This window comes from Antennarius striatus, chromosome 13 (assembly GCF_040054535.1).
Source record: "Antennarius striatus isolate MH-2024 chromosome 13, ASM4005453v1, whole genome shotgun sequence".
Classification (NCBI taxonomy): domain Eukaryota; kingdom Metazoa; phylum Chordata; class Actinopteri; order Lophiiformes; family Antennariidae; genus Antennarius; species Antennarius striatus.
In genome coordinates, this window is record NC_090788.1 from 8,110,766 (window position 1) to 8,136,574 (window position 25,809).

General features: G+C 39.7%; 3 protein-coding genes across 6 annotated transcripts; all 3 read left to right on the forward strand.

Annotated features, from left to right (window-relative positions):
* Positions 1–1,348: 1,348 nt before the first annotated feature.
* On the forward strand, positions 1,349–10,421 carry gab3 (GRB2 associated binding protein 3). 4 transcript variants are annotated; one of them, XM_068332147.1, is made up of 11 exons: positions 1,349–1,490; positions 3,693–3,813; positions 3,913–3,993; positions 4,912–5,068; positions 5,163–5,611; positions 5,750–5,799; positions 6,183–6,429; positions 6,647–6,737; positions 7,306–7,387; positions 8,172–8,291; positions 8,927–10,421. In XM_068332147.1, exons 1-11 carry the CDS (start codon positions 1,419–1,421, stop codon positions 9,041–9,043), a joined length of 1,587 nt encoding a protein of 528 aa, XP_068188248.1. In that variant the 5' UTR covers positions 1,349–1,418; the 3' UTR covers positions 9,044–10,421. The 4 variants fall into 4 exon arrangements, with proteins under 4 accessions (XP_068188248.1, XP_068188245.1, XP_068188246.1 ...); XM_068332144.1 differs by having other exon boundaries at positions 3,693–3,993; XM_068332145.1 differs by having other exon boundaries at positions 3,693–3,993; positions 8,175–8,291.
* A 324-nt stretch (positions 10,422–10,745) lies between these two features.
* Positions 10,746–16,379, forward strand: amer1 (APC membrane recruitment protein 1). Its single transcript, XM_068331338.1, has 2 exons — positions 10,746–11,157; positions 11,821–16,379. Exon 2 carries the CDS (start codon positions 11,928–11,930, stop codon positions 15,021–15,023), a length of 3,096 nt encoding a protein of 1,031 aa, XP_068187439.1. The 5' UTR covers positions 10,746–11,157; positions 11,821–11,927; the 3' UTR covers positions 15,024–16,379.
* A 437-nt stretch (positions 16,380–16,816) lies between these two features.
* zc3h12b (zinc finger CCCH-type containing 12B) lies at positions 16,817–25,809 on the forward strand. The gene is made up of 6 exons (XM_068331525.1): positions 16,817–16,962; positions 20,681–21,475; positions 21,611–21,750; positions 21,936–22,170; positions 23,163–23,269; positions 23,375–25,809. The coding sequence occupies exons 2-6, from the start codon at positions 20,844–20,846 to the stop codon at positions 24,799–24,801; spliced, it is 2,541 nt and encodes an 846-aa protein (XP_068187626.1). The 5' UTR covers positions 16,817–16,962; positions 20,681–20,843; the 3' UTR covers positions 24,802–25,809.

A 25,809-nucleotide genomic window follows, 5' to 3' on the forward strand; every position in this document is an offset into this window, starting at 1 on the left:
CTTGGGTCAACAATCCTGCATCATCAGATCTTTTTTTAATTAGGAGATAAATCTCAAATACCTAACATTAAAAAAAAAAAAATTCTGTTTTGATGACTGGTTTGGTTACAGCATCGAAAAATATTTTGAGACATTGGAAAACAATTGAAAGAATTCAACCGTCTTACTTGACTGCTTGTTGTGACATGTGTTTCCTCATATTAAGTCTTGTGATATCTGTGCCGGGGCAGACGGGGTGGGGGGGGGATGCGTTGTTTGGGTGTCATGTCTCATTGTTTGTCTGCTGTTGTCTTTCTTCTTTCTTTTTTCCTGTTTTCTTTTGTTTTTTGGGCATATGTTGTCTGGTGTTTATAGTGTGTGTGTGTGTGTGTGTGTGTGTGTGTGTGTGTGTGTGTGTGTGTGTGTGTGTGTGTGTGTGAATGCGCCTGTTAAAAAATTTGAATAATAGAAATATATATATATTCTATTATATAAATAACAGAAAAAAAGAAACATATAACAAAGATAAGCAACGCAGTTATGATCCATAATGAATTTGACCTACTGATCCCCAGAGGGAGAAGAGGGATTTATGACAGGGTACAAATGCACCCTGAGTTGGATGTGAACCTGTAACAGGTATCACTGTCTCAATGAACACATCTGCATCCTGGTGACTGAAACTCTGAACACCAAGCATGACATGGCCTGAATCATCATCGAGACTCTTATTTGCTGCAGAAGCTGCTTGTGACTAAAACGTCACACAATGACATGAAAATAAAAAGTTCATTATCACGTTAAAACACATGAATATACATTTACTTCTGCAACCTTTTTCACACCCGAAGCACAGAAAGAGGAACTGGTACATGATGGTTGGGATACCACTGGCATAATTAGTAATATTTCTGCTTCGAGGCCCAAATGAAAGTACACCGCAGAACTAATTTATTAGTAACACCAAGAGAGACAGCAGGTCAGTGTCTCGTCAATTCTTCATTGTTGAAACCACTGACAATTTCTGTAATGACTGGAAACCAACAGTTGGTCTCTCTGTTTTTGGTTTATTAAATATTGCATAAGCTTCAAGACAGGATTTTCAAACTGTGACTCAGCTGCTGCATGTCACAATTCAGTCCTCAAACCTGTCAAATTTCATACGTTCTTCTGAAGCCCCCCTCCTCAACTCCATCCTCTTGTCCTCAAGAACCTGAGAAAACAAACCCTTTCTGCTTCTCTCTTTCTCTCTCCCTCCCTCTCTCCCTCTCTCTCCCTCCCTCTGAGAGTGATCAATTTCTTGACTTCCTCCTTTTAGAGTGGCTATGCTGAATACCAGATCACAGGATATGCTTTGCAGTACTCTCAGTTTCACAGCAGCAGCAGCAGCAGCAGCAGCAGCAGCAGCAGACGTGAGGACGACACACTCCGCAGTCAAGATGAGTGCTGGGGATGTGGTCTGCACTGGCTGGCTCATTAAATCCCCCCCAGAGAAGAAACTAAAGAGATTTGTGAGTAGGAGTACGAGCCGGACGCTTGTTTCTGTCCTCTGGCAGCTGTAGGAATCCCAGGTTGCGCTGCTGAGCATTGTGTTTGCTTGTGTGCATGCGTTTGTGTAATGATGAGGGATGATGGGCTACAAACATGGTGTGGGTGAGCTATTATTGGGACTCCTTTATATCATCTTCCTTTCTTTTTCAAACACCTTTAGTGTTGTGAGAAGTGGATGCCCTTCAGAGCTGAGAAATGAGTGGATTCTGACAATAATACTGACTCAGAAACCGTAGATATGCTGATAAAGACGTGGAATTCACTCCTACAGCAAGTAGATTCAAACTGCCTACATGAACAGAAGACAGCCTTGACTGTTTTGTAGTCGTTGGGGTCATGTGATAACACTGGGCAGGCCACTTGCTTTGCTCTGTGTGTGTGATGAGTGTGTGTATTGTGAAACATGGGAAGTCATGTCAGAGGCAGTTACACTTCAGACTTTAGTGGCAAACAGAAATAGTGCAGCTCTATGATGACTGTTTGTGCTTCCTCTGCTCGACTGGAGGTGGAGCAGGAGGAGGAGGAGGAGGAGGACCATTTATCAACACCGGTGCGGGGAAAGGGTGGGTGGAGGTGTGCATGTGCATTGATGGGGTTCAGGGTGGGAGATAGAAACGTATTATAGCGTTTTGTAAATACTGTCAACAACAGCAAGTGTGCACAGTGTTGCTGACTGTCGGGACACACAGGAAAAGTCAGAATTGGAAAAACTAGTTGATGTTTTAAATTATGCAAATAGATGCTTAAGTAATTCTGCTCATGCTGGAACTTTAAGTAACTAAATATCAACAACATTTTAACCTATTCCTGCATGGTAAGCCTCTTTCACAGAAAACATATGACCTTAAAGGCTGTAAATGATAATATTAACAACTGCTGGATCTAATGTATCTGCTGCAATTGTAAAATCTTGATATCATGCATGCTGACTTACTGGAAACATAAATAGCTTGGAGCTATTGCTAATGTTTGTTGTAACATCTATTTACAAAATGAGACGTCAAAATGTCTGCTGTGACTTTATTGTGAAGTGAATATAAGCCACAGCTTGAGTGTGAAGGTTTAGCACCAGCCTTGGAGAAAACAATATCAGACAAGAGAACTCAAGGTCCACCTGCCAATATTTTCCAGAGATTTGAACCAAAGCTTCACAGTTGGGTCTCATAATAAGAGTCAAACTCTATCCGAGGAGGAAGGCCATGAGATGCTGATTTATTCTTTGAATTCTTTTTTCCTTTTTTCATCAAATCCTAGCCTGTTTTTCTTCCCTAGTCAAACATGTTCTTGTGTTAAATATACATGTTAGCCTCTGTACAAAGCTATGAGTGACAGAAAAAGTCATTGTGAGATTCTCTGTGTTGTTTACTATAAAAACAAATATATAGCACGGATCGCCTACTTCACCATTACTTCTATTAGGTCGACATACAAAACAGCTTTAGCTTAGCAGGACGTCAGCAAAACATCTATGGGCTCAAACTGCCAGCTGTCTAGTTACGGTTTCCTCTAAAATGCAGCAGGGTTACTGACAGTCAGTGCTGAGTGTCTAATCATTTCCTAGAGTAAACACTGACTTATGCAGGAGCAGATTGCCCACATGCAAAATGTTTTATCACCGCAAGACAGGTTTCACTCTGACAATGCACAAAAACAGCACAAACATCAAGTGTGAACTTGATATTGTCAACAACTCATGAAATAGATTGGATATATTAATGGAATCAACTCTTTGAGGTTAACTTTGAATCTTCTGTTCAGTTGGTACATGCTAAAAGAATTACAAATATGTGTTGGTAGTTTCACTTTTCAGTGATTAGAGGCGAAAAGCAGCGGCCGCCAAACTATATAAATATCTCTTGTGTCAGGCATTTTCTGCTAAATACAGTGAACTTCCTCTTCATTGTACTTCTGGGAAATTTGAGTAGAAGTTCCGCTTGCTGACCGTATCAAAAACAAAATATAGCTTTAAGTTGCTATGTTAGCTGCGAATAAGGGTTGTGATCCAGTTCCCATGACTGGTCATGACGAATAAAATGGTGGTGGAGAGGAAAAGGGAAGAGGTTACCAGAATCATGCACCCTCTCCATGACATCACAGTCAGAGGATTAAGCTTAAACTTAAATGAAACCTCATGATAAAATATTTTTTCCTTTGCCTCACAGGCATGGAGGAAACGTTGGTTTGTGCTTCGAAGAGGTCGCATGTGTGGTAATCCTGATGTGCTTGAGTACTATCAAAGCAGCAGCTCCAAGAAGCCCATTCGCGTCATTGACCTGAAAGAGTGTGAGGTGGAGATGCTGAACGGACAACTCAGGATAAAGAGAGACTTCCATGGGAAGCACCTCTTTGTGGTGAAGACCTCATCTCGTATTTTCTACCTAGTGGCCAAAACAGAAGAGGAGATGAACGGCTGGATCAGCAGCATCAGTCAGATTTGCCATATTGGGAGCCTGGAGGATGCAGGTAGAAACATAGATTTGATCCCATTCATGTTCAACTGTACACTTGAAATGTCTCTAATGCAACAACATGCCAGCCTCACTGAAAACAATTTAGACCGATTAGAAGTGGGTGATATTTTTTACCACTTGCAACTTCTGAATGAGGTCAAAACTACAGTAACTGTGGTTGTCAGATCAAAAGCGCCGCAACATTCAGACACAGTTTTGTGACACTTCAGGTGACCTTTGTGCTCCAATTTAAAATGGTTTTATTCATCTGCAAAAAGAAAAACCCTGCTGCTTTATCTGTGTATTAACTCACCTGTTCACATGGGTTTGTTCATTAATTAAAAATAATGTTCTGTTCCTTCATTTTGCACCTTTGTAAAATACATTGGTGTTATGTTTTGCACTGAGATCACTCAGGCAGAACCCTGAGCCTTGTCCATATCTAAGCCTTTATACACCACATTAGATAATATTTATCAGCTCATCACCTGTATGATGAAAAATAATGAATTCTCTCTGATATATCATATTATCATGTCGGGTTAGGGTTAGATTAGGGTCAGGGGTTATACTGGAGTGACCTCAGATCCCAGATGGTTAAAGAAGGGTCAAAATATATTTAAAGAAGTGAAGTCCAATCTGTTTGAATGATACCTCCTTTACGATGGTAAATGTTTCACAAGAAGAAGCAGAGACCTCTCACATGGGTCTGCAGAGAAAGCTTTCACTTGGGAGCCTTGGGTGAAGTGGAATGAGACACGTTTCCACACAAGACTGGAGAATACCTTAAAACAGAAGAGGAAACAGGGCTCACATGGGCTGCAGAAAGCCACCATTTCTCTAATCAGCTTCACGCCTCCTCTGTGTGTTATAAATGTGAGTACCACTCTGTGAGTTTGTGTATGGTTAATGCCCTGTATGTTGTCTACAGAGAGCTCAGAAGAAGGCTTCCCCCACACCCTAACCTCCGTTCAGCCATTACCTGACGGCTCAGACCAGACTTCTGTATCAAGCCAGCTAGACTCCAGCCATCCACTGGACTACCTTTATCTCTCACAGTGTGAGACAGGGAATGTAAGCAGCAGTGGGTATGTACAGCCTGAAAAACCTTTGAATGAATGAAATGACCTCAAAGGTTCATCTTAACTGATTCAATGTTTTTATATATATACATATTCGTAGACATGACAGCTTTTCAAACTCGGAGATCTCTTTGGAGCAGAAGTCATCAGACGATTCCTTCAAGGACATTGTCCCCTCGCCTCTTTACACGGACTCCTCTTCTCATACCAGCCCCAGCCCATCTCTCTTCCCCCAGGGAAGGTTGTCCAACACTCCATTGAGTGCTCCGTGCACCTTCATGGCCTTACCGTCACCTTCTTCCTCTCCACTGAGTCACTGTACAACAAACTTCTTCCAGTTTGACAAACTATACGCCTCCACATCATTCGATGCCACAAACGAGAGACTAACGCCTCCTCCGCTGCCGCCCAAACCTAATCATTCGTCAGAGCAGCTGAGTGACGATGGGGCCCTCAGCCTGAGGCCTCTTAGCGCTCGGCGCTTCTCCAGCCACACAGGGTTGTTTCCCCGGAGGACCTCTTTGTCGAGTCTCGATCATTTCAGAACACGTATGTCCTCATTGTAAATCAGACAGTATGGATGATATGACAACTGAAAATAGCTAATAAATCAGAGTAACGGCTCTGTTGAGATGTTAGCAGTCAAGATTGAAAACCAATGTCAATTTCCACTTTTTCTTTTTTTAGGAGATGCTGATGGTAGATCAATGAGCAACAGGAGACAGAGTCTTAATTTGGTAAGAGACAACTGGTAATCAACAACAGAATTTTGTTTTTTCTGAAATATCATTTCACGCTTTACCGCTATGAAACAAAGCACAAAGACAGGAAACGGAAATGTCTCTCAATTATGTGTCACTTGTTTGACATATTAAGCAGATTGTAAAGTCCTGTAAAGTGCTAACATTAGTTAACATTAACATGACTGAGCTAACTTGAGTTACCACGGTGCCGAAGAGACTCTATGATACAGATACAGCTACCTTGTTATCGTAGCTATGTTTGGATGCCAATCGCAGAGTTTGTCCCTTTATTTTATCCCAGCCTTTCTGCTAAGCTAATTGTGCCAATTTTAACAGAATGACAGTGTCTGATCAGGTGATGCTTTGCCTTTCAACAGCCTAGTTTGAATGCAATACGAATTGAGAGCTACCAGGATGAGTTGTATGTCCCCATGGGCTCCCCCTCACCCTCTGTTCCCGCCGGTGAATGTGACGGTTACATTCCTATGAGCCCAAGGACGTTCAGCTTCCTCAATACAAATTGCAGTCTTGAGTATTCCACGTCTCTCAGCCCGTTAATATGTCAACCCGGAGAATTTGCGCCACCTCCAATCCACCGCCATCTCAAGCCCCGACTGAGGAGAGGTGAGAGCTGCACTGGTTGTTCATTTCACATTTTTATGATGCCCATTAATGTGTTAGTCATTTGCATTGCTCTGCTGTGATCCAAAGCAGGAATCATGCAGATAAACAAACTATTTTTTATCCAGTTCTCTTCACAATGCCTGTGGAGGCTAGCATTTTCAATGCAGACAAGAGAGTCACATTAAATCCAGTAACTTTGTCCTTTCTTGCTTCACAGCTCGACCCCCACCGCTTGACTTGAGAGGCCTCTCAACAATCACAGAATGTCCCACTCATCTGCCTTTGACCAGAGCAATAACTGAAACACGGTGGGAGAAAAAAAACACACAACCCTTTAGCCACAAAGTCTCTCCTTCACTTGATTAGCATCAGAAAAATCTCTAAGGAACAGTCTCTAAATGTAATGGTGAAAGTAACAAGACCATGTTATTAAAGCCAAATCCTTATTTCTGTAAGGAGACGAGAGTCAAATTCACTGCAGACTTTTTCCACCTACATTTTGTGTCCTTTTCCGCTGATTGATATATAATTACATTATAATTCTATGTTTAAAAGCCAATGACAATGTAAGAAAACAGCAATCTTAGATGCCATCTATTGATTCTTTACACCAAATTGTCTCATATTTCTCAAACAGTAGTTGAGAGTAATAGTCATTTTTCTTCATTTGTGCTGGTTCTGGGACGATCATTAAGATTCAGTCTCAGTCAAATTAAGTAAGACTTTACCTGTAAATTATAACATGGTAAATCTTAATTTTCTTTGTTTATAAATGCACGTCCTCAAGGATAATATCCTGTTGCTCTGGTTGTCTTGGAAAAGGGCCATAGTGATACTGTGACATAAATTCCCCATTTTTTTGCTTTAAATTGACAGCTTTTCAGTAAATGGTTTCCCTCCTGAAGGACAAGACAATGGGGATGATACAAGAGATGAAGACACAAACTGCTCAGCACGGGTAAAACCTCGATTTCTGTGCAGTTTGCAATTTTATTTATGCTTATTGCAGATTGACTTAAGCTATAATTGTGATGATAATTCACTTCTTTATTTTCTATTTTCAATACATCCAAATGAGGTTAGGTTTTTCTCCCTACTCAATGATCATCAGTAATAGTCGATCATTGGAATGAACTCTGACTGTCGCACTAGAACTAGATTGGAACAAGACTGCACTTTATCCCAGAAATCTGTGGTCATTTTACTGATGCCACTATGTCTGGACAGATATACATTGCAACATAGTATAACAAGTCTGTTGTAATATTAGTGATGAAGGCAGATGTCCTGTATCACTGATGACTTTACAGTACACTTTTGTTGTAGCCAAAACATTTCCTGAAAAATGTCAGACCTTAGGTCTGCTTGATTTCGTTTACCAAAACACAGGACTATTATCTAACATTCTTGAATGAAATCTCCACGTATCCAAGAATGTGGGAGTGTATAATTCCCGTACATTTCTAAAATATCTTTCTCAGCAGTTAGGCTGGGGATTTTCCAGGGTGTGAGGATGTGTAACAGTAGATTCTTCATTGTAAGCGTGTATGACAGATTAACTTTCCCAGAAGAGGTTTTAATAAACACATTTTCCTCGAGAACTGTGGCTTCCTGTTTAGCTAAACTGTCTGAAAATCAGCTGCCTATTTATTATAATCAATGATAATTTCTATTAATCTTATTAATTTAATAGAACAATAATGATCCAGCAAGGTTTTCATCTATTTTCTTCTCTCTGACAGAAGTTAATGCATCAGTTCAGTCTCACCTTGGATGGGGTTGCTCCAACCAGAGTGACGAGATCCAACCTTGATTATTTGTCGCTGGATTTTAATTCTGCATCGCTGTCTCCTGTTCAGAAGGTACGATTTGATACGATAACTACAATGACTTGTGGAAAAAAATTAAATGACCAATTTTTCTGACTCAGAAGCTGCAGACACCTCTCCTATACCTGGACCATCTAAACATTTTTAAAGTTAGCTAGTTATTCTGGGAAAGTAAATCACTCTTGAAAATGAACAGTTTGTGTAAAACACGTCAGATTAATTATCACTGATTTATAAAAAGAGTTTGTTTTTAATTTACCTCAGCTTAACCAGCCCACACAAAAACAGGGTATAACAGTACAATCACTGCTATTAACTGCAATGCCCTTAACCGTTGCTATTCAAATGACCAGCTCAGCGCTCGCTCCAACGTTAACAAACAATGTCATCTTGTATCGTGAGCATTGCGAAATAATCACAATAACTTTGAGAACCTGTCTCGTGATATATCTGTTAATGAAATGTTTGATGCAAGAAACATTATTCAGTACAAAAAATCACATTCAAGGAGAAATATGTAGCACAATCAGAAGCATCAGTAGTTTAAATGCATTCGTGGAACATGTTGTTGCACAGGAAATGTCCAATATGCAATCTAATCAAGTTGGCTATGGAAACGTAACCACATGACATCACCACCTCAATCTCTCTCTCTTGACGTCTAGCAGAAGCCCTTCCTGTCTGACGAACACAGGGTGGATTACGTGCAGGTGGATGAGAAGAAGACTCAGGCACTGCAAAACACCAAAATGGAGTGGACAGATGTCCGTCAGTCAAAAACTTGAACAGAAAACATGTGATTAAAGATATCAGGGGCCTTGGTTTCATGAAGAGCAACAATAACACCAGAAATAAGGACATACAGTATACAAAGACCAAAAACTCTTTAAAAGCACTTTGAATGCAATAAATAAAACGACAGCAGTTACGTTTGTTGAGTAGAAACACAAAATTGCACTGTAAACTTTGAATTAATTCTCAGTAAAAATACGGTGTAAATAATGGATACATTATTTGTTGTGTTGCAATGATTCTAGCATCATATTGCTTCATTGTAAAAATCACTGTGAGACCTGCTGCAGATGTATGTATAGTAATTGTGAAAAATAGATTTTTTTAAATGACAGAATTAGTTTTTTTTCTCCTTCATAATATGTCATGAACCAAGATGGTCCGTTCGGATTTCTTTTAGTCTTACCTCCTCCTCTAGCTTTTATATTGAAAAAGTTTCTCACTTCAAGCACAAGAGATTCTGGAAACAAGTCATGGACACTGTTCACTGTACATTCCAAACACCTCATTTCTCCACGACACAAACAGAACAATGTCGTGTTTTCTGTCCAGTGCAGTGAAGATTGCAGGGATCGTTTCATTGGGAAGACCAAACAGAAACACCAGAAGCGTATGGCTCAACACAGGAGAGCTAATCCCTTAGGACTAGACCCAACAGTCCATCTGCACCTGGAAGACACAGGCCACTCCTTTGAGGACAGTCGTGTCCAGGTTCTACCCAGGGAAGACAGATGGTTTGAGACAGGAGTTAAAGAAGCTACTCCTGTGGAGAAACCAGCTATGAATAGAGAAGGAAGACATCATCTATCAGTCACCTACAACCAGAAACCACAACAGCCATTCACATGAGTGCAGCTCACCATAACAGCTCACATGAGGGTGTGAGGAACAATGACTCCCAATGTCTCGCTTGTGATTTTCTGCTCCAACAGGAGTATAAGTATCTGCACTCTTCACCAGTCAGTCAGAACTGAAGAAGCCTCTTGCATGAGAGGTGAAACACCTTCAACCAACTTTAAATCCAACTGATTTTTTTTGCTATTCTTGATTTAAATTGACCAGAGTGAATGACTGACAACCTACACAGACTACTTTCAGAGGTTATCTTTGTTTAATTTTTTTGCAACCGGTCTTAACCTGCCTTCTGTAAAATATTAAAACTCAACAATCAGCAAAGATTACACTCCCCACACACCACAAATATCCCTTACATGTCTTATTTTATTTATTGTTTTAGTTATTTATTTGATTACGTCTTTCATCTTATGTACATGTCTCTCCCAAGGGAACATTCATCTGTTTTTGCCGAAGCAAATGTATCTAAATTTTATATTGTAAGTAAACATAATAAAGATGTACAGTATTTCTTAATTCACAGATACCGGTTTGTTTTTCACATTACACCTTACATTTAAAATACTTCTTTGATAGTCCCATCTAATATCTCAACAAATATTACTTACCTTCATTAATGATACGATTTACATAGTAATAGGTTTATGGATAATTGGGTGTTACTGTGTTTCAAAATTGAAAAATGGGCATGCAGTATTTTATATTTGTCACATGCCGGCCCAGTAGGTGGCGGTAAGGCTCATAAAAAGTTGGTTCACGACCGACAACAAAATCCCAAAAAAGATGATGAAGAAGAACAAAGAACCTGATGACGTAGAAGAAGAAGTCGGGGAAAGGAAGTAATCATCCAGCATTTAAATGTTGGCTTACTGTGAACATCTCAAGTAAACGCGGCGTGCGTGACCTCACTACTCACGTTTATACAGCCCGTGTAATTAAATGGTCTGCTTATTTTGTACCATACTACTTTAACGTTCCCAGTGTTCGCAAGTGTCAAACTCAGACTAATATCCCCACAAACAGCAGGACATTGACGGGTGAGTAGATTGTCGTTGTTAGCGAGCAACCCAGCTAACGTTAGCTAATGGTAGCTGAAAACAAATGAGTCCGTAAATCTGCTCCGGGGCCGATCCGACTACAATCCACCTGCTGCAGCCCAAGTTCAAAGAACAAATTAGCCTCACCAGAAAACGTGAGCTGAGATGTGACGCCACCGGGTCGAGGAATTGACACGAGGTTTGGCATTTAGATGGTAAGTTTGTTTACTTTGTGGCTCATCGAAATGACCGCTCAGGTATGATTGTGCTGATATGGCATTTGGGTCGAAAAACACGGTGTTGATTCGTAACCGGTGCTACTTTCTCTGCTAAGACATTCAAATGAAGTCAATCTTGTCGCTGACTTTTTCACCTTCTTAACTATTGCGTTATGACCCAGCCTTTTTTTTTCTCAAATCGTCACATTTGCGACTTTACTTTGGATACGGTATTAAGTTAGATCGTATCTATTTGTTCTAGCAACAAAATAAGTTTCGATACACTTCTGCAAAACTGCTGAATTACTAAAATTTAGTTTGAGAGACACAAAGAGAATGAAGCCTAGTTGCAAACCATGCTTGGCACAAAGGATGTCATATGAAAGCCATGAAGCAATAAATACATAATGGCTTGTACAATAGGTGCAATTATTTATTATTATTAATAATAATAGGTAAAATGTGACTCACTTGTAAAAGCAAACAAAATACCTCTCGTGACAATGGAAGGAAAAGAAAGCCTGACCTGCTCCAACTCAAGTACTGGATAAGTTAAACAGACCAATGAATCTAGATTAAAAATCTTCTGTTTAAATTATATAAGTGTGGTCAGTTTTAAATTGAATTGATCACTGATTTTGGTCTCAATTTTCTCAACAGATGCCTCAGATCAAATGGAAAGTCAAACTCACTACAGCAATTTCATCAGCTGATTTTGATAGTTCAGCTACTATGCCTTCTTTTGGACTGCTCTAAATGTGGTAGCCATGGCTTCTCACAACGATGACAAGCAAGGTGACACCAAAGATTTATCCCCAGCTCCCAACGAGGTTTCCCAGAGTGGCCCTGATGACATCACAGAGGAGCTTCAGTCGGATACGATGAATCCTACAGTGAAACCTCAAAAACCTGGAAGGTTTAAGAGAACTGCTCTGACCTTTTTTGGGGTTCGTAAAAGTATCTGTATTTTGCCCAATTTTTTTGGAGGAAGGAGTAAAAGTCAGAACAAGTGCTCTTCTAAGAAAGGAATCACCAAGAGCAGAACACACGATGGGATAAGTAAGGTTATTCATGATGACAATCTGAGAAGTGGGTACACCACAGCTAGAGATTTTGAGTTTCACAGCCAAAGGGACTCGGTTGGAGAGCTCCACAGTAGCTGTCAAGATGAATGTAGTCACCCCACTGCTGACCAGAAGTCACAGGCTTTCACCCGGCAGAAAAGGGGATTGAGGGGTCTTTTTCACAGTTTGAAGTATCACAGAAACCATAAAAATGTTGGATTGGACAAACCTGAAATGATTGCAATGACTCCTCCTCAATTCATCAAGGAGGTGCCTGCCATCCAGGACAATACTCACCAGTTGGTCACAGAGTGCCTGGTATCTGAACCTGATGTGCCTGATTTTGCAAATGTTATAAGCGATATTTCCATGGGTTCTGAATGTATTGATGTGATTGCATTAGAGAAGCACGTCAAGCAAGACAGGCCAAAGTCTGAGCTTGATGATCACACTTGTAGTGATCAAATAGAGGATATGAAATTAGCTTCTTCCACTGACCATGAGGAGAGCTTTCAGAGACACAGTGAGCCTTGTCCAGAACTGCAGGTGACATTTGAACCAGCATTAAAGTCAGAAACACCAGCGGGCTCCACAGATCAGCTAAATTTTATGTTTGGAGACGTTGCATCATTAAAAAGCTTTGATTCACTCACTGGCTGTGGAGACATTATTGCGGATCAAGAGGACGACAGTATCACCGACAGCACAGTCTCTGGAGAGAGGAGCAGAAATGGAGGAAAGAGGGCATCATGTTATCTTACATACCAGGGTGGTGGTGAAGAAATGGCTTCACCTGAGGACTTGGGTGAGGAGTGTCTTCAAGATTTCTGGGGAAATAATGAGTCTGACGAAATGTGCCATACTTGCAACCAAGATCATTCAGATTTGACTGCTGACCTAACTTGTTCTCTTAATATGGGCTTGCAAAACAGTAGCAGCGCACAACAAGCCAGTGACATGGACACTTCTTCAATCGTTGACATTTTAACTCCTCAAAGTGAGCATCAGGAATCTGTTCCAAATAGTGATGAGGGTTACTATGATTCAACTACCCCAGGGCCAGAAGACGGACAAGAAAAATCCGTGAGACAAACAGCTGACCGATTGCCCAGGGACAGCTACAGCGGTGATGCACTGTATGAACTTTTTGCACCTGACGAGAGTCTCATTAGTCCACATTATGAAAACAAATCAAAACTGCCAGGTTCAAATCCATGTGATTATTTAAGTGATAAAGATGATATGACAGATTCTGCCTTTGTTCCAGACATGAATCGGTTACAGATAAGTGCTGAACTGTATAAAGTTCACAATTTTTTAGAGCGGCCAAGCACATGCAGTAAATCCCCTGAGTTGGATCAAAATGTGTCTGGCCATCAAGAAGTGGGCACAAATAAAAACTGTAATTTGAATTTAAAATCACAAGTATCAGTCAACAGGGATAATACAGACCCAGATGGATTTGAAGTAAAGGAAAATGAGCCTGCTGCCACCGAAAAACGACTAAAATCCTTGAATGTGGATCATGAAAAACCACACAGAACTTTATCGTTCGGAAACACATCTGACCCTGATTTTGAAATTTTTTGTGAACCCAAAGAGCAACATCTTGAGGAAAACAAGCCGGTGGCTTTACCATACAGAAATATAAATTCTCAGTCTACAGATTGTGGCAGTGATTTGGATGATGGACAAGTGTGTTTCTCTCAGGCACTTGTAGATTACACAAAACACTCCCAAATGCTGAGTAACTTGCAAAACAATGTGAATGATTTGGAGACTAACTCTGCCTTCACTCCAAATATGCAGGCCTTACCTACCATAGTGACATTTGACGTGGTAGATATGCATAATGAGGGTGAATATGATCAGCACATTCACATGGAACTGGAGGAGGACATTTCATCGCCCTTTCAGGAATTTGAAGAAAGCTATTTGCAGAAAGATGCTTTTGCTGAATGTGATTATCAAGTGTTAGACCTGTATGAACAGAATTTGATCAGTAATACATGGGCAGTTGCTAGTCTCCCACGGCACTTAGGCCTTACAAGAGTGACTCCGTCCATGTCTAATTCGTTGTCTCCAGACAGAAGAAGTAGGTCTCTGGACACAGAAGGCCTTGAGTTGAAAATGCCTGATACATACAGAGAGAACCGAGCTGCTATAATTTCTTCTTCTCAAGGTGAAAAGAACTCTGGGAGAGATTTGTCATCATATTACAAAAAGAATGTACTTGCATCAGAGGTTAGAGATGATAGTGGTAGTATGGCTTTATCTTGGCAAACAAGGTCAGAAATGGCTTTAAGCCTTTCCTTGGCGGATGACGAAATCACTGAAAAGCTACAGGGTCTCAGTCAAACCCAAGTAAAACACAAAACATTCTCTATTTCACCCGGCAGTGATTTTTCTAACAGTAAATCACAACATCCCAGCTGTAATGTATCAGACAGAGTGTCCCGTGATGTAGTTCCGCGGAATACAGAGCACTGCAAGAGGCAGCGTAACCTTCCTTTGCAATCGGATCCTTGTTCACCTCATAGCACCTTTGTTTTTCCTGGGATGACAGAGCAGGTATCCGATGATATTGACGAAGATATTTTTTGTAAAGATTTCACCAGTTTGCAATTGTATAATCAGCGCAGTAAGAGCAGACCAGCAGGTCCTGGGGATGGAAAAGCTCATTCTGCAAGTCCTGTACAGGTAGATGTGTCTAAAGAAGACATGGCCATCTGCAGTAAAACAAGAACATCCAGGGATGTGGCATCCTGCAACAAAAAATCTGATACAACCTTTGATTAATACAGTTTACTAAAAGCCACATTTGTCTTTGCCATCAGTGCTTTTATGTGAAATACTGAGGAGTAATTGTTGAGTAATTTGTACTTGCATAACTTATTCCTTAGAAAATCTGTTCCACACAATACAATATGAATAGATATCTGAAACCATGTGCCATCATGCTGAGTCAAGTGCAATGCTGTCTTATAGAGTGGTCAAAAGGGATTTTCTGTATTTGCACAGTACAGCCGTTTGCTTCATTAGGACATATCTCATTAAGCTATTGAGCTAGAATGTTTGGACCCATATGTAGCCTCAGCATCTTCATTTCAATAGTAATGCCATGTTTTGCTTATATGGTATTTATGAGCCTGGCTTTTATTGCACAGCTGAAATGAGTTAGACCAGTCGTTCTTTCCCTCTAGATATCTATATACTGTATATGCTTATGCTTTAAGTGCTGATTTATGTTTGTGGTAGCTACAGTAAGGTTTATATTCCTGTCATAAACTTTGTAGCTGTTACTATTTTTGTTTTGTTTTTTTGGTTCAGCAAACTTAAAACTAGTCGTATCTCAGATGGGGCACATCAAGGTGTTAATACAAACATTGATAGCTTCATGGGAAATGCTTGAAAAGACTGAATGGTTGCTGAAAGTTAAAAATGTTTAGCATGTTCATCACCACAAACATGACCAGCATAAGTAGGAAATGTTTAGATGGACCGTATCTTATTTTCAGCTGCTATTGAAATGAATTACACACTATAGATAGCCTCAGTAGTTTGTCTGTACAGCACATTTCACACAGCTACCTGTGTATGAAAGTGCTTAGCATAAGAGGAACCAAGTGAAAAAAGCTAGATGTACCTGATAAACCTAAATGTTGTGTGCTTCCCTCTGGCCTGACAAGGCATTTAGGCTTCACTGTGGGTATTGTGTGTGTGTGGTTTTTTTTTGTTTTTGTTTTTTTACTGCAACCATTGGCCCATAGAAACAAGATTATTTGAATTGTGTCCTCCATGCAATGCTATAGTCGTGCTGAATGAAGTGCTTTGATTTTTTTTTTAAAATTTGAAACAAGACAAATCAACAGGTATCTTCACTTGGTCTCATTTCATAGTGTTTTTAATATTTGATTAGTCAAAGGTGAACATCAACTTTTTCTTTTATAGTGTAATATTGAACAGATATAGAATTTGTATTTATATTCTTAAATATTTGAACACTGTAACATTGTATTCCGAGTGATTGTTACAATTTTGTTTTTTTGGAGTTTTGCTTTTTTTAAAAATCATTTTCCTTTTGCATCCATGTTACATAAGGTGAGGGAAATCTGTTACTGTTTTGTCAAAGTAGAACACTGCCTTACACTACAATAAACATGACAACAGTGATTTGTCTGAATTTCTATTCTTTTTTTGTTTTCTCATTTGTTGGCCATGAAGGTGAGGCAGTAGCTATATTTTAGCCCACCATCAGTGAGGCCAAACGCAGAGTTCAGGACTGAGTTTAGTTTTCTGCTTCAAAACAGTATTAAAAAAACCCCCCGTAATATTAACTACATGATTAGTTTGATCTGCAAGGTAAGTCTTTGATTTATTAACTAATCAGAAATGTATATTTGTTATTAATCAAATACAATAGGTAGAAGAATATGCATATATATTTGAGTTTATAATGTCAGTTCTAGGGCATCTGTGTGTCCTTTTTTTTTTTTTTTTATTAGCTTGTTTTGGAAACATTTGCAGAAGAATGTATTTTAAGTAGCCTGCATTGATGAAACATCTGACGAAACGGCGACAGTGAAGTTAAGGATGCTGTATAAGGATGCTGTGACCCTGTGTGTTCAGAGCTCGGGACTTGTTTCCCTCGCGTTAACTGGAAGCCCAGACCAAACTGCGACAGCGCCAATGGCAGCTAAACAGAACTGTTCCAGCCGAGGAGGATGACAGCAATAAGGTGAGATGAGCAGCGATAAAAGTCAACGATTTCAGTGGAATATGTGCACGCTATTTAAAGATTCGTGTTGTGCCGTTCTGGTTTCACATGTGTCTGAAATATTAAATGATCGTCAACTTTATGTCAAGTTACTACAGTATTCCAGTAAAAATGTTAGCACACGCTCAGCGGCTAAAGCTAACAAATGTTAGCAACCTGCCGTATAAGTTAGCCTGTGGAGCGAGTTGGATTTACTGCTGGCGACTAGAACTACCTAGCTTTGCTACCGTTAATCAAATAGACACCTGGTTTGTCGGAACAGACTCGCTGGTTAGCGTTAGCTTGCAGTAACAGTGTCCAAGTAGTCCGTGTTTATTTAAAATGCTATGTAAATGTAGGATGGTTAGTTAATGTAGTTAGCTAAATTGTTGACTCTTCATAAGTATCGCTTGACTAGCTTGCTATAATTTGCTAACCGTAACTCAGGGCCTGAGGGTGTCAGAACTGTTATCTGTGGTCAGATGAGCCCGTACAGGTGTAGCATCCATAGTCAGTAGCACCAATGCCTTTACGGTGGTAGAAAAATATTACTGTTAATGTGTTACACATTAATGTCCATCTTTATCTGTCAATCCATTCAACCTTCATTCAATTAATTTCGGCTAGCCGATGTTGCTCTTGCTCAAGATATCAAATTTGTCAGTTTTTTAATTGACATGTCAACAACTTAGATGACGCGTTCAATGAGATAAGTTTAAGTCAAAGTCATTTTTCAGATTGCGAGTTTTCCTGCAGAAATTGTAATCAGAAGGCAAGGAAATGATTTCATTTGATTGCAAATTCATGTGATTCACTTTCAAGTAAAGAAAAACCTGCTGAAAATAAGGATATGTCCTCATGTTTCTTCTTACTGTTAATATACGTCTACTGTGGGATATATTCTCCAGATTTTACAATGTTCTTTAACATACCCAAACTTCAAATCACGCAAGTGCTTGGATAAATCTGTAAAAATGAAGTTAGTGAACTTCCATATTTAGAGGTGTTGTGTGTGCTTGTCCTGGTCAGTATGATTAATTTATGTATTATTTATGTATTATGTATGTATTTACTCAATTGACATATAATGTATTTTTCATTCAGCTTGACTGTATGACTGAGTACATCATCCTTTTTCAGTTGAACATGAGCCATCCATTAAAACCATCTGTCCATGGATAAAGAACCAAATAGACACTAAAAAGGTTTCTTTTCAAAGTCTTAGTTACTGAAAAATATTTAATGTCACTGAGTCAACTTTTCTGTCATCTCCTAGTAATGTGGTAGTTTGAAATACTGAAACATATCACATACAGTCGTCATATGTAGGATTTTTCAAGCTTCGTTACAGTCACCCAATAAATATTTTGAAATAATCTTTGAAAATTCTGTCGGTCATAACAGTAGTTGCCGGAGGAGAGCATAGTTCTATCATCAGCATAACAGAAAATAAGATTGATGTGTTTTTCTTGGTTCCATTGTAAGTTGGTAATTGATTTAAACCAAATCTTGCTTGTATTGCATATAATGTAATATGAAAGTGAACTCTAATTTTCTTAAAGTTGTTAATTTGGTCATTTGATTTTTTCATTGGATAGGACAGCTGAGATGTGTCTAGAAGTGGAATGAGAGAGTGGCATACAGAAAAAGGCTCTGCGTGGAAATCAAAGTGTGCGGTGACAGATGATCAAGGTCATGCCTTTACCCCTGTGCTGTACCTTGAATTCTAAATATAATCATCTCTAATTATCAAGTGGTATATATGATGAAAGTAACCATAGCACATTTTTAAACTGATTTTTAGTGGTTACTATGGGGGGTCAGCAATTTAAAAGATGGCTTCAGGGCCCTGCTTCACTTGTTGCTATGAAACAGGACTACATGAGTCTGTGCGTGTGCAGAGTCTGTCTGCAGGCCTCACAAAGTCCAATCCTGTGAATCTGGAGGTGGAAAGGAAATGATTAGAAGAGTTCAGCGTGTATTGATGTGTCCATAAAATGTCTGGGAAAAGCAGATCAAATTTGATCTTGCTGTTGGGCTTAAACATCCTTATATTTAGAAATGTTCAAAACTATTTAATCCTTGGTTTTCCTTCTATCCTTACCAAGTTGTGATCAGTGATAAAATAGTTTGCACCACTGTTATTTGACGCTCACACAAAACTGACATTTAAAAGCCTGCTGTAATTGCTGTAGATTGACTTTCAAATTATTTTTCAATGTCTTCCATGAATATCAGTTTTGTATGTTAACCGGTGAGTGTTTCCGGTGTATTTCCTGGTATTTGCATAAATATTTTCCTGGTATTTGCATAAACATTATATGAAAAAATGTCAAAAGTCTAACCCTTAGGGAAATGTATATTCTGTCTTTTTAACCCACACATGGGTTGATGTGTCTTTCTTAGAGGTCAGTGATAGAGGTCTAAGTAATGTCATTAAACGACAATTCATGCTGCCTCAAGTTTTGGTGTATTGTTGGAGAATACCTATGAGTGTGCCCCTTTTATTGACTGCTTGAAGAGAGATGATGAGCTGTGTTTGTGTTAGTCGTGACTGGTAAAAAGGAGTTAGCTGATGACAAGGCTGTGTTGCTAAGCAACGCACATCATGGGCTGCGGCTCTCGAAGCTCGGAGCTTGCTGTATTCTACACTCTGCAAGTCTTGGTGAAAGTGCAGTGTAGTGTTTCTGTTCATTAATGCTCATGTAGTTAAGATGATTTGATTTTCATTTTGTGTGCATGTGCATCAAATGTGCTGCTGTGTCATGCTTATACTGTTGGCTTAACTGTAACATGAAGCAACATTTTGTTCTAATATGATTTTAGTTTGGTTCTGATAGTTGGTCAGGCTATTTGAATTGGCTGGAGGCACGGGGATAAACTGTTGAGCTCACATTGTCTCAGCTTATGCTAATTCATGCACTCATATGCACAAACCATGTGTGAATCTGCCTCAGATGGTGCTTGCCAGGTTTTCCTGTTCATGTTTCTTTAGTACAGTATGTGGTTTTATGCAGATAGACGGGGGTTTCGATTGTAAGATGAATTTTTCTGAATTAGTACATATTGAACCTACAGGCAGCAGGAAATCAGTGCCATCGTTGAATTCTTAAATCATGTACCCAGTCTTTTTGTGGAAATGTACCAAAATTAATTTGTATAATAAACAAATATATGAATGCAAAGGTTTTTTTATTGGTTATAGATATGACATGTATATATTCATGCTAAATTTAAAACTTTATCTTAAAAATCTTTTTTTGTCATAACATTGCATTGACAGATTTGCTAGCAAAGGTGGCAGGAACACAGAAATCCAAGTAGAAACCTGTTTACTTTTGATTTAGTTGTAAAAGCTACATTGTGTGACTGCAAGGAAAGTCACTAAATGAAATAATGTTCTTCAGAGTTTCAAGAGTATTATCTAAAATATTACAAGGTTTTAAGTTAAAGGACAGCCTTTACACCCTTTTAGATTCCACTATCAAAGACAAAAAAAAACAAGGAAAGCATTATGATTTGACTACAAGAGAGGTTATTCATCCTGTCAAAATATTGACGCAAGTCTGAACAGTTAATTAAGGATCAATAATTTCATCAATGAACAAACTGTTCCAATTAATAATTGTAGTACGGTTGGAGCGAGGCTAAATCTGTATTACTCATTGAAACTTTTTGTTGTGTATTCCTTCTCTTTCAGGATTTAATTGTTTGATTTTACCTACACACATCGGAGAGACTGTGCTGCTTTGGCTTTACACAAAGAGCCTGTAGCACAGCAGCACAGCATTGAGTATGATTCCCTTGTTGCTGTGAAGATGAGGAGGCACAGGGTTGAAATTTGAGGTGTCAAGACGAACGTGATGACAGTATGGTCATTGGTGGAGAGGCTTAAAATGGAAAGACGACCATGGAGGGAGGAGGACATTGACTCAAGGGAGGACCAGCATGACACTGACAATTCTGAGGATGGAAGCAGCTCAGAAAGCGACTCAGAAGATCAGCAATGCCAGAAGGTTCAGATAAACAACAGTTGTAAGAAGAAGGAGCCCCTGGGAGTTGCAAAGCCCCACCGGCAGCTCTGCCGCTCTCCATGCCTTGACCGCCCCAGTTTTTCCCAGAGTAGTACTGCGCAAGAGTTTCGTGAGGATGAGACCCGTGCAGGATCGGCGATCAAGGTCGCTAGTGACAGGGATTACCAGTCGAAAATGGATTTCGCTTTGAAGTTGGGCTATTCTGGAGAGCAGGTGGAAACGGTGCTCAACAAGTTGGGAGCTGCTGCTCTCATTAACGACATTCTTGCTGAGTTAGTACGGCTTGGAAACAAAGTAGAGCCTGAAGTCCAGCCTTGCAGCAGTGCAGCCATCACGTCAGCATCACGGCCCCCTTGTGTTAAAGAGACTGTTAGTCCGGAGGTGTCGGTAGAAGAGGACTCTGTGGATACTTTTGACAACCTCAGGCCTATAGTCATTGATGGCTCAAATGTGGCAATGAGGTATGACTGTAACAAAGACACCCACTCAAATGTAGTTGAACTGTGATTCATGCACTTTAAAATCTTTTGATTGCAATAGGTTGTCTCTTTCTTGAAATTTAAGTAGACTTTAAAACACTCTATTTTGTTCTCTAGCCATGGAAACAAAGAGGTCTTTTCTTGCCGTGGCATGCTGCTCGCTGTTGAATGGTTTTTGGAGAAGGGACATAAAGACATCACTGTGTTTGTCCCAGCCTGGAGGAAGGAACAGTCGAGGCCCGATGCCCTCATCACAGGTAGAAGAGCTTTCCTAAGTTATAGTGGTTGGCAAAATGTCCAATGTTCTGCAAGGTTTTGTCACATGGTCAGAATTTAAAATATTGTGATATTCCAAAATATGGAATTTCCAAGCAGAATGAACTGTTAAATTTGTTGTGGCCATTTTAATGTTTGCATATATTGCAATCTGCTTATTTTTTAGATCAAGAAATACTACGCAGGCTGGAAAAAGAAAAGATCCTGGTCTTCACCCCCTCTCGGAGAGTTCAAGGCAGGAGAGTGGTGTGCTATGATGATCGCTTCATAGTGAAGCTGGCTTATGATTCTGATGGAATTATTGTGTCGAATGACAACTACAGGGACTTGCAAAATGAGAAGCCAGAGTGGAAGAAGTTCATAGAAGAGCGTCTTCTTATGTACTCATTTGTCAATGACAAGTAAGAAGCCAGGATTTATTCTCACTGGGGTTGCAACGGTGCTGTTGGATTTTTATTGTATGATCATCTCTAAAAGATATATATCGGTACACAACATTTACACCATTATTAATAGTAGTCGTATTTTAATTTAATTAAAATTTTAATTGCTCAAATGTGTCCTTTTTGTAAGTAAATGAAATAAGACCGTTTTATCTCTGCCTTAAAAGTAAATTAGGAGAAAAAAATAAACCGAATATTTACAAAATGTTTATAAAGTGGGATTTTAACTTGAGATGCTTTTCATTGAACAATGCTAATGTCGCTGAGGGGGATACTTTGAACACACAATTAAATGGGTTTACATGGAAACTATCATTTTTCTGAAGCCATAATTTTTTTAAGAAGCCTTTTTTTTATAACACATAATAACGAACAAAAGAAGGAAATTTTACATGAGGAAATGTTTCTGTATTCACGTAAGTGTTTCTGGTACTACCATCACATTTTGTATACAGTAGTGATATACTGTGAAATCAGTAACAGCTGCAACCCTTTTTTTCCACAATAACTCCACTATTTAAAAGAATGTGCTAAAAATGTCCATACAGACATATATTGGTGGTGTTTTAAATTGGGGGAGCTTGAATGATTTGAAGGTTTTGTGACTTTTACATGGTACTTTGCTGGCTGTCAATAGTACTTGAATGGCCTTTAAATTAGCTTTGTGAGCTGTTCATCTTTTTAAATGTTTTGGGGAATTATTCTATTCATAGAAATTTGGAAGAAATTGTCAATACAAAAAAGTAAGATGACTCCCTCAATACAGCAGAAATTAATATTAATTTATTGAGGTAATAAATTAAAACGATTGAAATATTTTTTTTTAAATCTGTCTATTTAGTCAAAGTTAAAAAAAATGGAGGGATAACAGTTATGAATTCTGCTTTGTGGCAGACTATTCACAATGGAAGTAATTAAGTTGACCTTTAATGATGGAATATTTTGACTAGGTTTATGCCACCTGATGACCCACTGGGAAGACATGGCCCAAGCTTAGAAAATTTCCTCCGCAAACGTCCTGTTGTTCCAGAGCACAAAAAACAACCTTGCCCCTATGGTAAGTGCCTGAATGTCTTTTCAAAGCCTGAAAAATGTGGCGTTATTAGTAGCCCAATTTGAATGTTCAATTATCTTGACTTGGTTTAATCTTTCTTTAAACAAGGAAAGAAGTGTACATATGGACATAAGTGCAAGTACTATCATCCAGAGCGTGTCAACCAGCCGCAGCGGTCCGTAGCTGATGAACTACGCGCCTTTGCCAAATTGTCTGGCGTAAAGACAATGAGTGAGGGAGCTTTGGTTAAATGTGGTATCGGTCCAGTAACTGTGAAGGGAGATTCCAGCTCTGAGGCCAAACGCGTGACACCCAAACGTCAATCCGACCCCAGCATTCGCTCAGTGGCCTGTGAACCTTGTGAGGCACTCTCCGTTGCCAGGAAGTCTGAGACAAATTCAGTGCCTTCCCTTGTGTCTGCTCTCAGCGTGCCCACCATGCAGCCTCCCAAGAGCCACGCGGCTGGGGCCCTGAACACGCGATCAGCCAGCAGCCCAGTACCGGGTTCTTTACAGTTCTCACGCAGTTCTCTGGAGCACATGACCAGTGTACAGTACCCTCCTATTTTAGTCACCAATAGTCACGGCACCTCTGTCACATACAGTGAACAGTTCCCAAAATACGATTCGGTTAGCGACCATGGATATTATTCACTGCACAGTGATTTTTCAAATATGAGCATGAGCAGCATGCATAATGTCGACAGTTTCTGTAGCATGGAGCACGAGCATGGTGTGTATCAAAGAAATCCCAACCCATGCCCTGAGTCCTGCCTCAGCCATTCAAACAGCGACTCATTCTCTTCTTATGGGGACCTGTACCCAAGCTCTGTGGACAGTAGCTTAGAGGATAGCATGAAAGTGCAGCAGCAGCCTCCCACACAAAGTAGGATGCAAACGTTTTCCCATGGCCTTCGTCATGAGGCACTGACCAGGGTGCAGTGTTACGGACCCGAGGAACCCAAGCAGGGCCCCCGTAAGCAGCCTGGATCTCACCTCGCTCCGCATATCCAGCATGTTGCAGTGGGAGCCCGTTCCAGCTGTCCAGGAGACTATCCCTTATCACAGAGTGTCCTCCCACTATTGTCGTCACAACCCCCAAGGTCTCTCGGTATGACTCGTATGGACAGCATATCAGATTCGAGACTATATGATAGCAACCCAATGCGACAGAGGAGACCTCCGCTATGTCGTGAGCAGCATGCAAGCTGGGACCCCCTACCCTGTGGGAATGAGTCTTATGGATACCACTCTTATCCACTGAGCAACAGCCTGATGCCTTGTTGTGAGCGGGTGATGGTCAGGAGCATGCCAGAAAAGATGGAACAAATCTGGAGCTCACCGTGGGAGATGCCGTCCGCAGGCGAACACCAGGAGCGTCATGTCATCCCAGAGCACCAGTACCAAACCTATCGGAACCTTTGTAACATATTTCCTGCTTATGTAGTCCACTCAGTAATGGAGAAGAACCCTCATTTGACAGACCCGCAACAACTGGCAGCTGTCATTGTTACAAAACTGAGGTCATGCCACTGAGTCGTTCTTCTCAAACAATCAACAGGAATGGAATAAGGGAATTTTAACGCAAAGATAGGCACTCATTAAATGTTGCTATGTGCGCAACATCTGCCCTCAGGATTTTTTTTTTTTTTTTAATGTCACAGATGAAAAATCTCACTTTCACGGATTTTACATCATTTAGATGACATGGGAGAAATCAGCATGGAAGTTTGTGTGCTGAGTTTATCTCAAATTGTAAGATGTTTCACATGGAAGCTACATTTTTATATTAAGTGTTGTGTAGGTGATATATGATAACAATTTATGAGGAAACTGGTACATATCACATTCATACTGCCTGAACAAGAGCTGCATTAAGATCTTAGTACCACATCCATGATTACTAAAACTATTATTGTTACAAAAACAATAAATATATAAAGAATCATACATTTGATCCTGGAATGTCCCTGACGTGAGTTACGGATTTCTTATGCAATGAGAACATGTTGCTTCAAAAAAAAAAGAAAAATCATGATTAACCATGATTTATTCCTAATTTAGCCTACAAGTTTAAAAAGGAACCTTACTAGACTTGTTCAATGCAAACAAGATCGATCAACACATATATGGCAACACAGACAAAATAGGAAGTACAAACTATTATCAGACTGAAGAGTAGCTCATAGCTTTATGAAGATCTTGTTCAGGACCAGGGAATGTTTTATGAAAGGAATCCAAAGTGTTTCTGGTGCAGTGGAACTAAAAATAAAGTTGCTTAGGTCTGCTTCTGCTGTAAATAGTTCGTTTTGTGCTTTTTATTTTGAAGGTAAGTGAAAGGGAGGTAGACACATACCTCACAGCATGACCTATGACATTTAATGGCCTTATATCTGAATGACCTCACGCTTTAGTCATTGTCTAATTAGTTTCAAAATGTTATAGTTGAAGCCTCCTTTTTTCAAATGTAGAGCACTATCTCAGTATCGAAAGAGATATATTTTCTCAGCCTCACTTAACAAAGCTACTATTTTGGTAGAATTT

What these genes read in the sequence shown, in the direction of transcription:
- gab3 (XM_068332144.1), top strand. Translation starts at nt 1,419, where the DNA reads ATGAGTGCTGGGGATGTGGTCTGCACTGGCTGGCTCATTAAATCCCCC. An exon ending in GGGAATGTAAGCAGCAGTGG is followed by an intron (nt 5,069 to 5,162) that starts GTATGTACAGCC and finishes ACATATTCGTAG; the next exon opens with ACATGACAGCTTTTCAAACT. An exon ending in AGAGCAATAACTGAAACACG is followed by an intron (nt 6,738 to 7,305) that starts GTGGGAGAAAAA and finishes TTAAATTGACAG; the next exon opens with CTTTTCAGTAAATGGTTTCC.
- zc3h12b (XM_068331525.1), top strand. Translation starts at nt 20,844, where the DNA reads ATGACAGTATGGTCATTGGTGGAGAGGCTTAAAATGGAAAGACGACCA. An exon ending in TACTCATTTGTCAATGACAA is followed by an intron (nt 22,171 to 23,162) that starts GTAAGAAGCCAG and finishes TATTTTGACTAG; the next exon opens with GTTTATGCCACCTGATGACC. An exon ending in AAAACAACCTTGCCCCTATG is followed by an intron (nt 23,270 to 23,374) that starts GTAAGTGCCTGA and finishes TCTTTAAACAAG; the next exon opens with GAAAGAAGTGTACATATGGA.
- amer1 (XM_068331338.1), top strand. Translation starts at nt 11,928, where the DNA reads ATGGCTTCTCACAACGATGACAAGCAAGGTGACACCAAAGATTTATCC.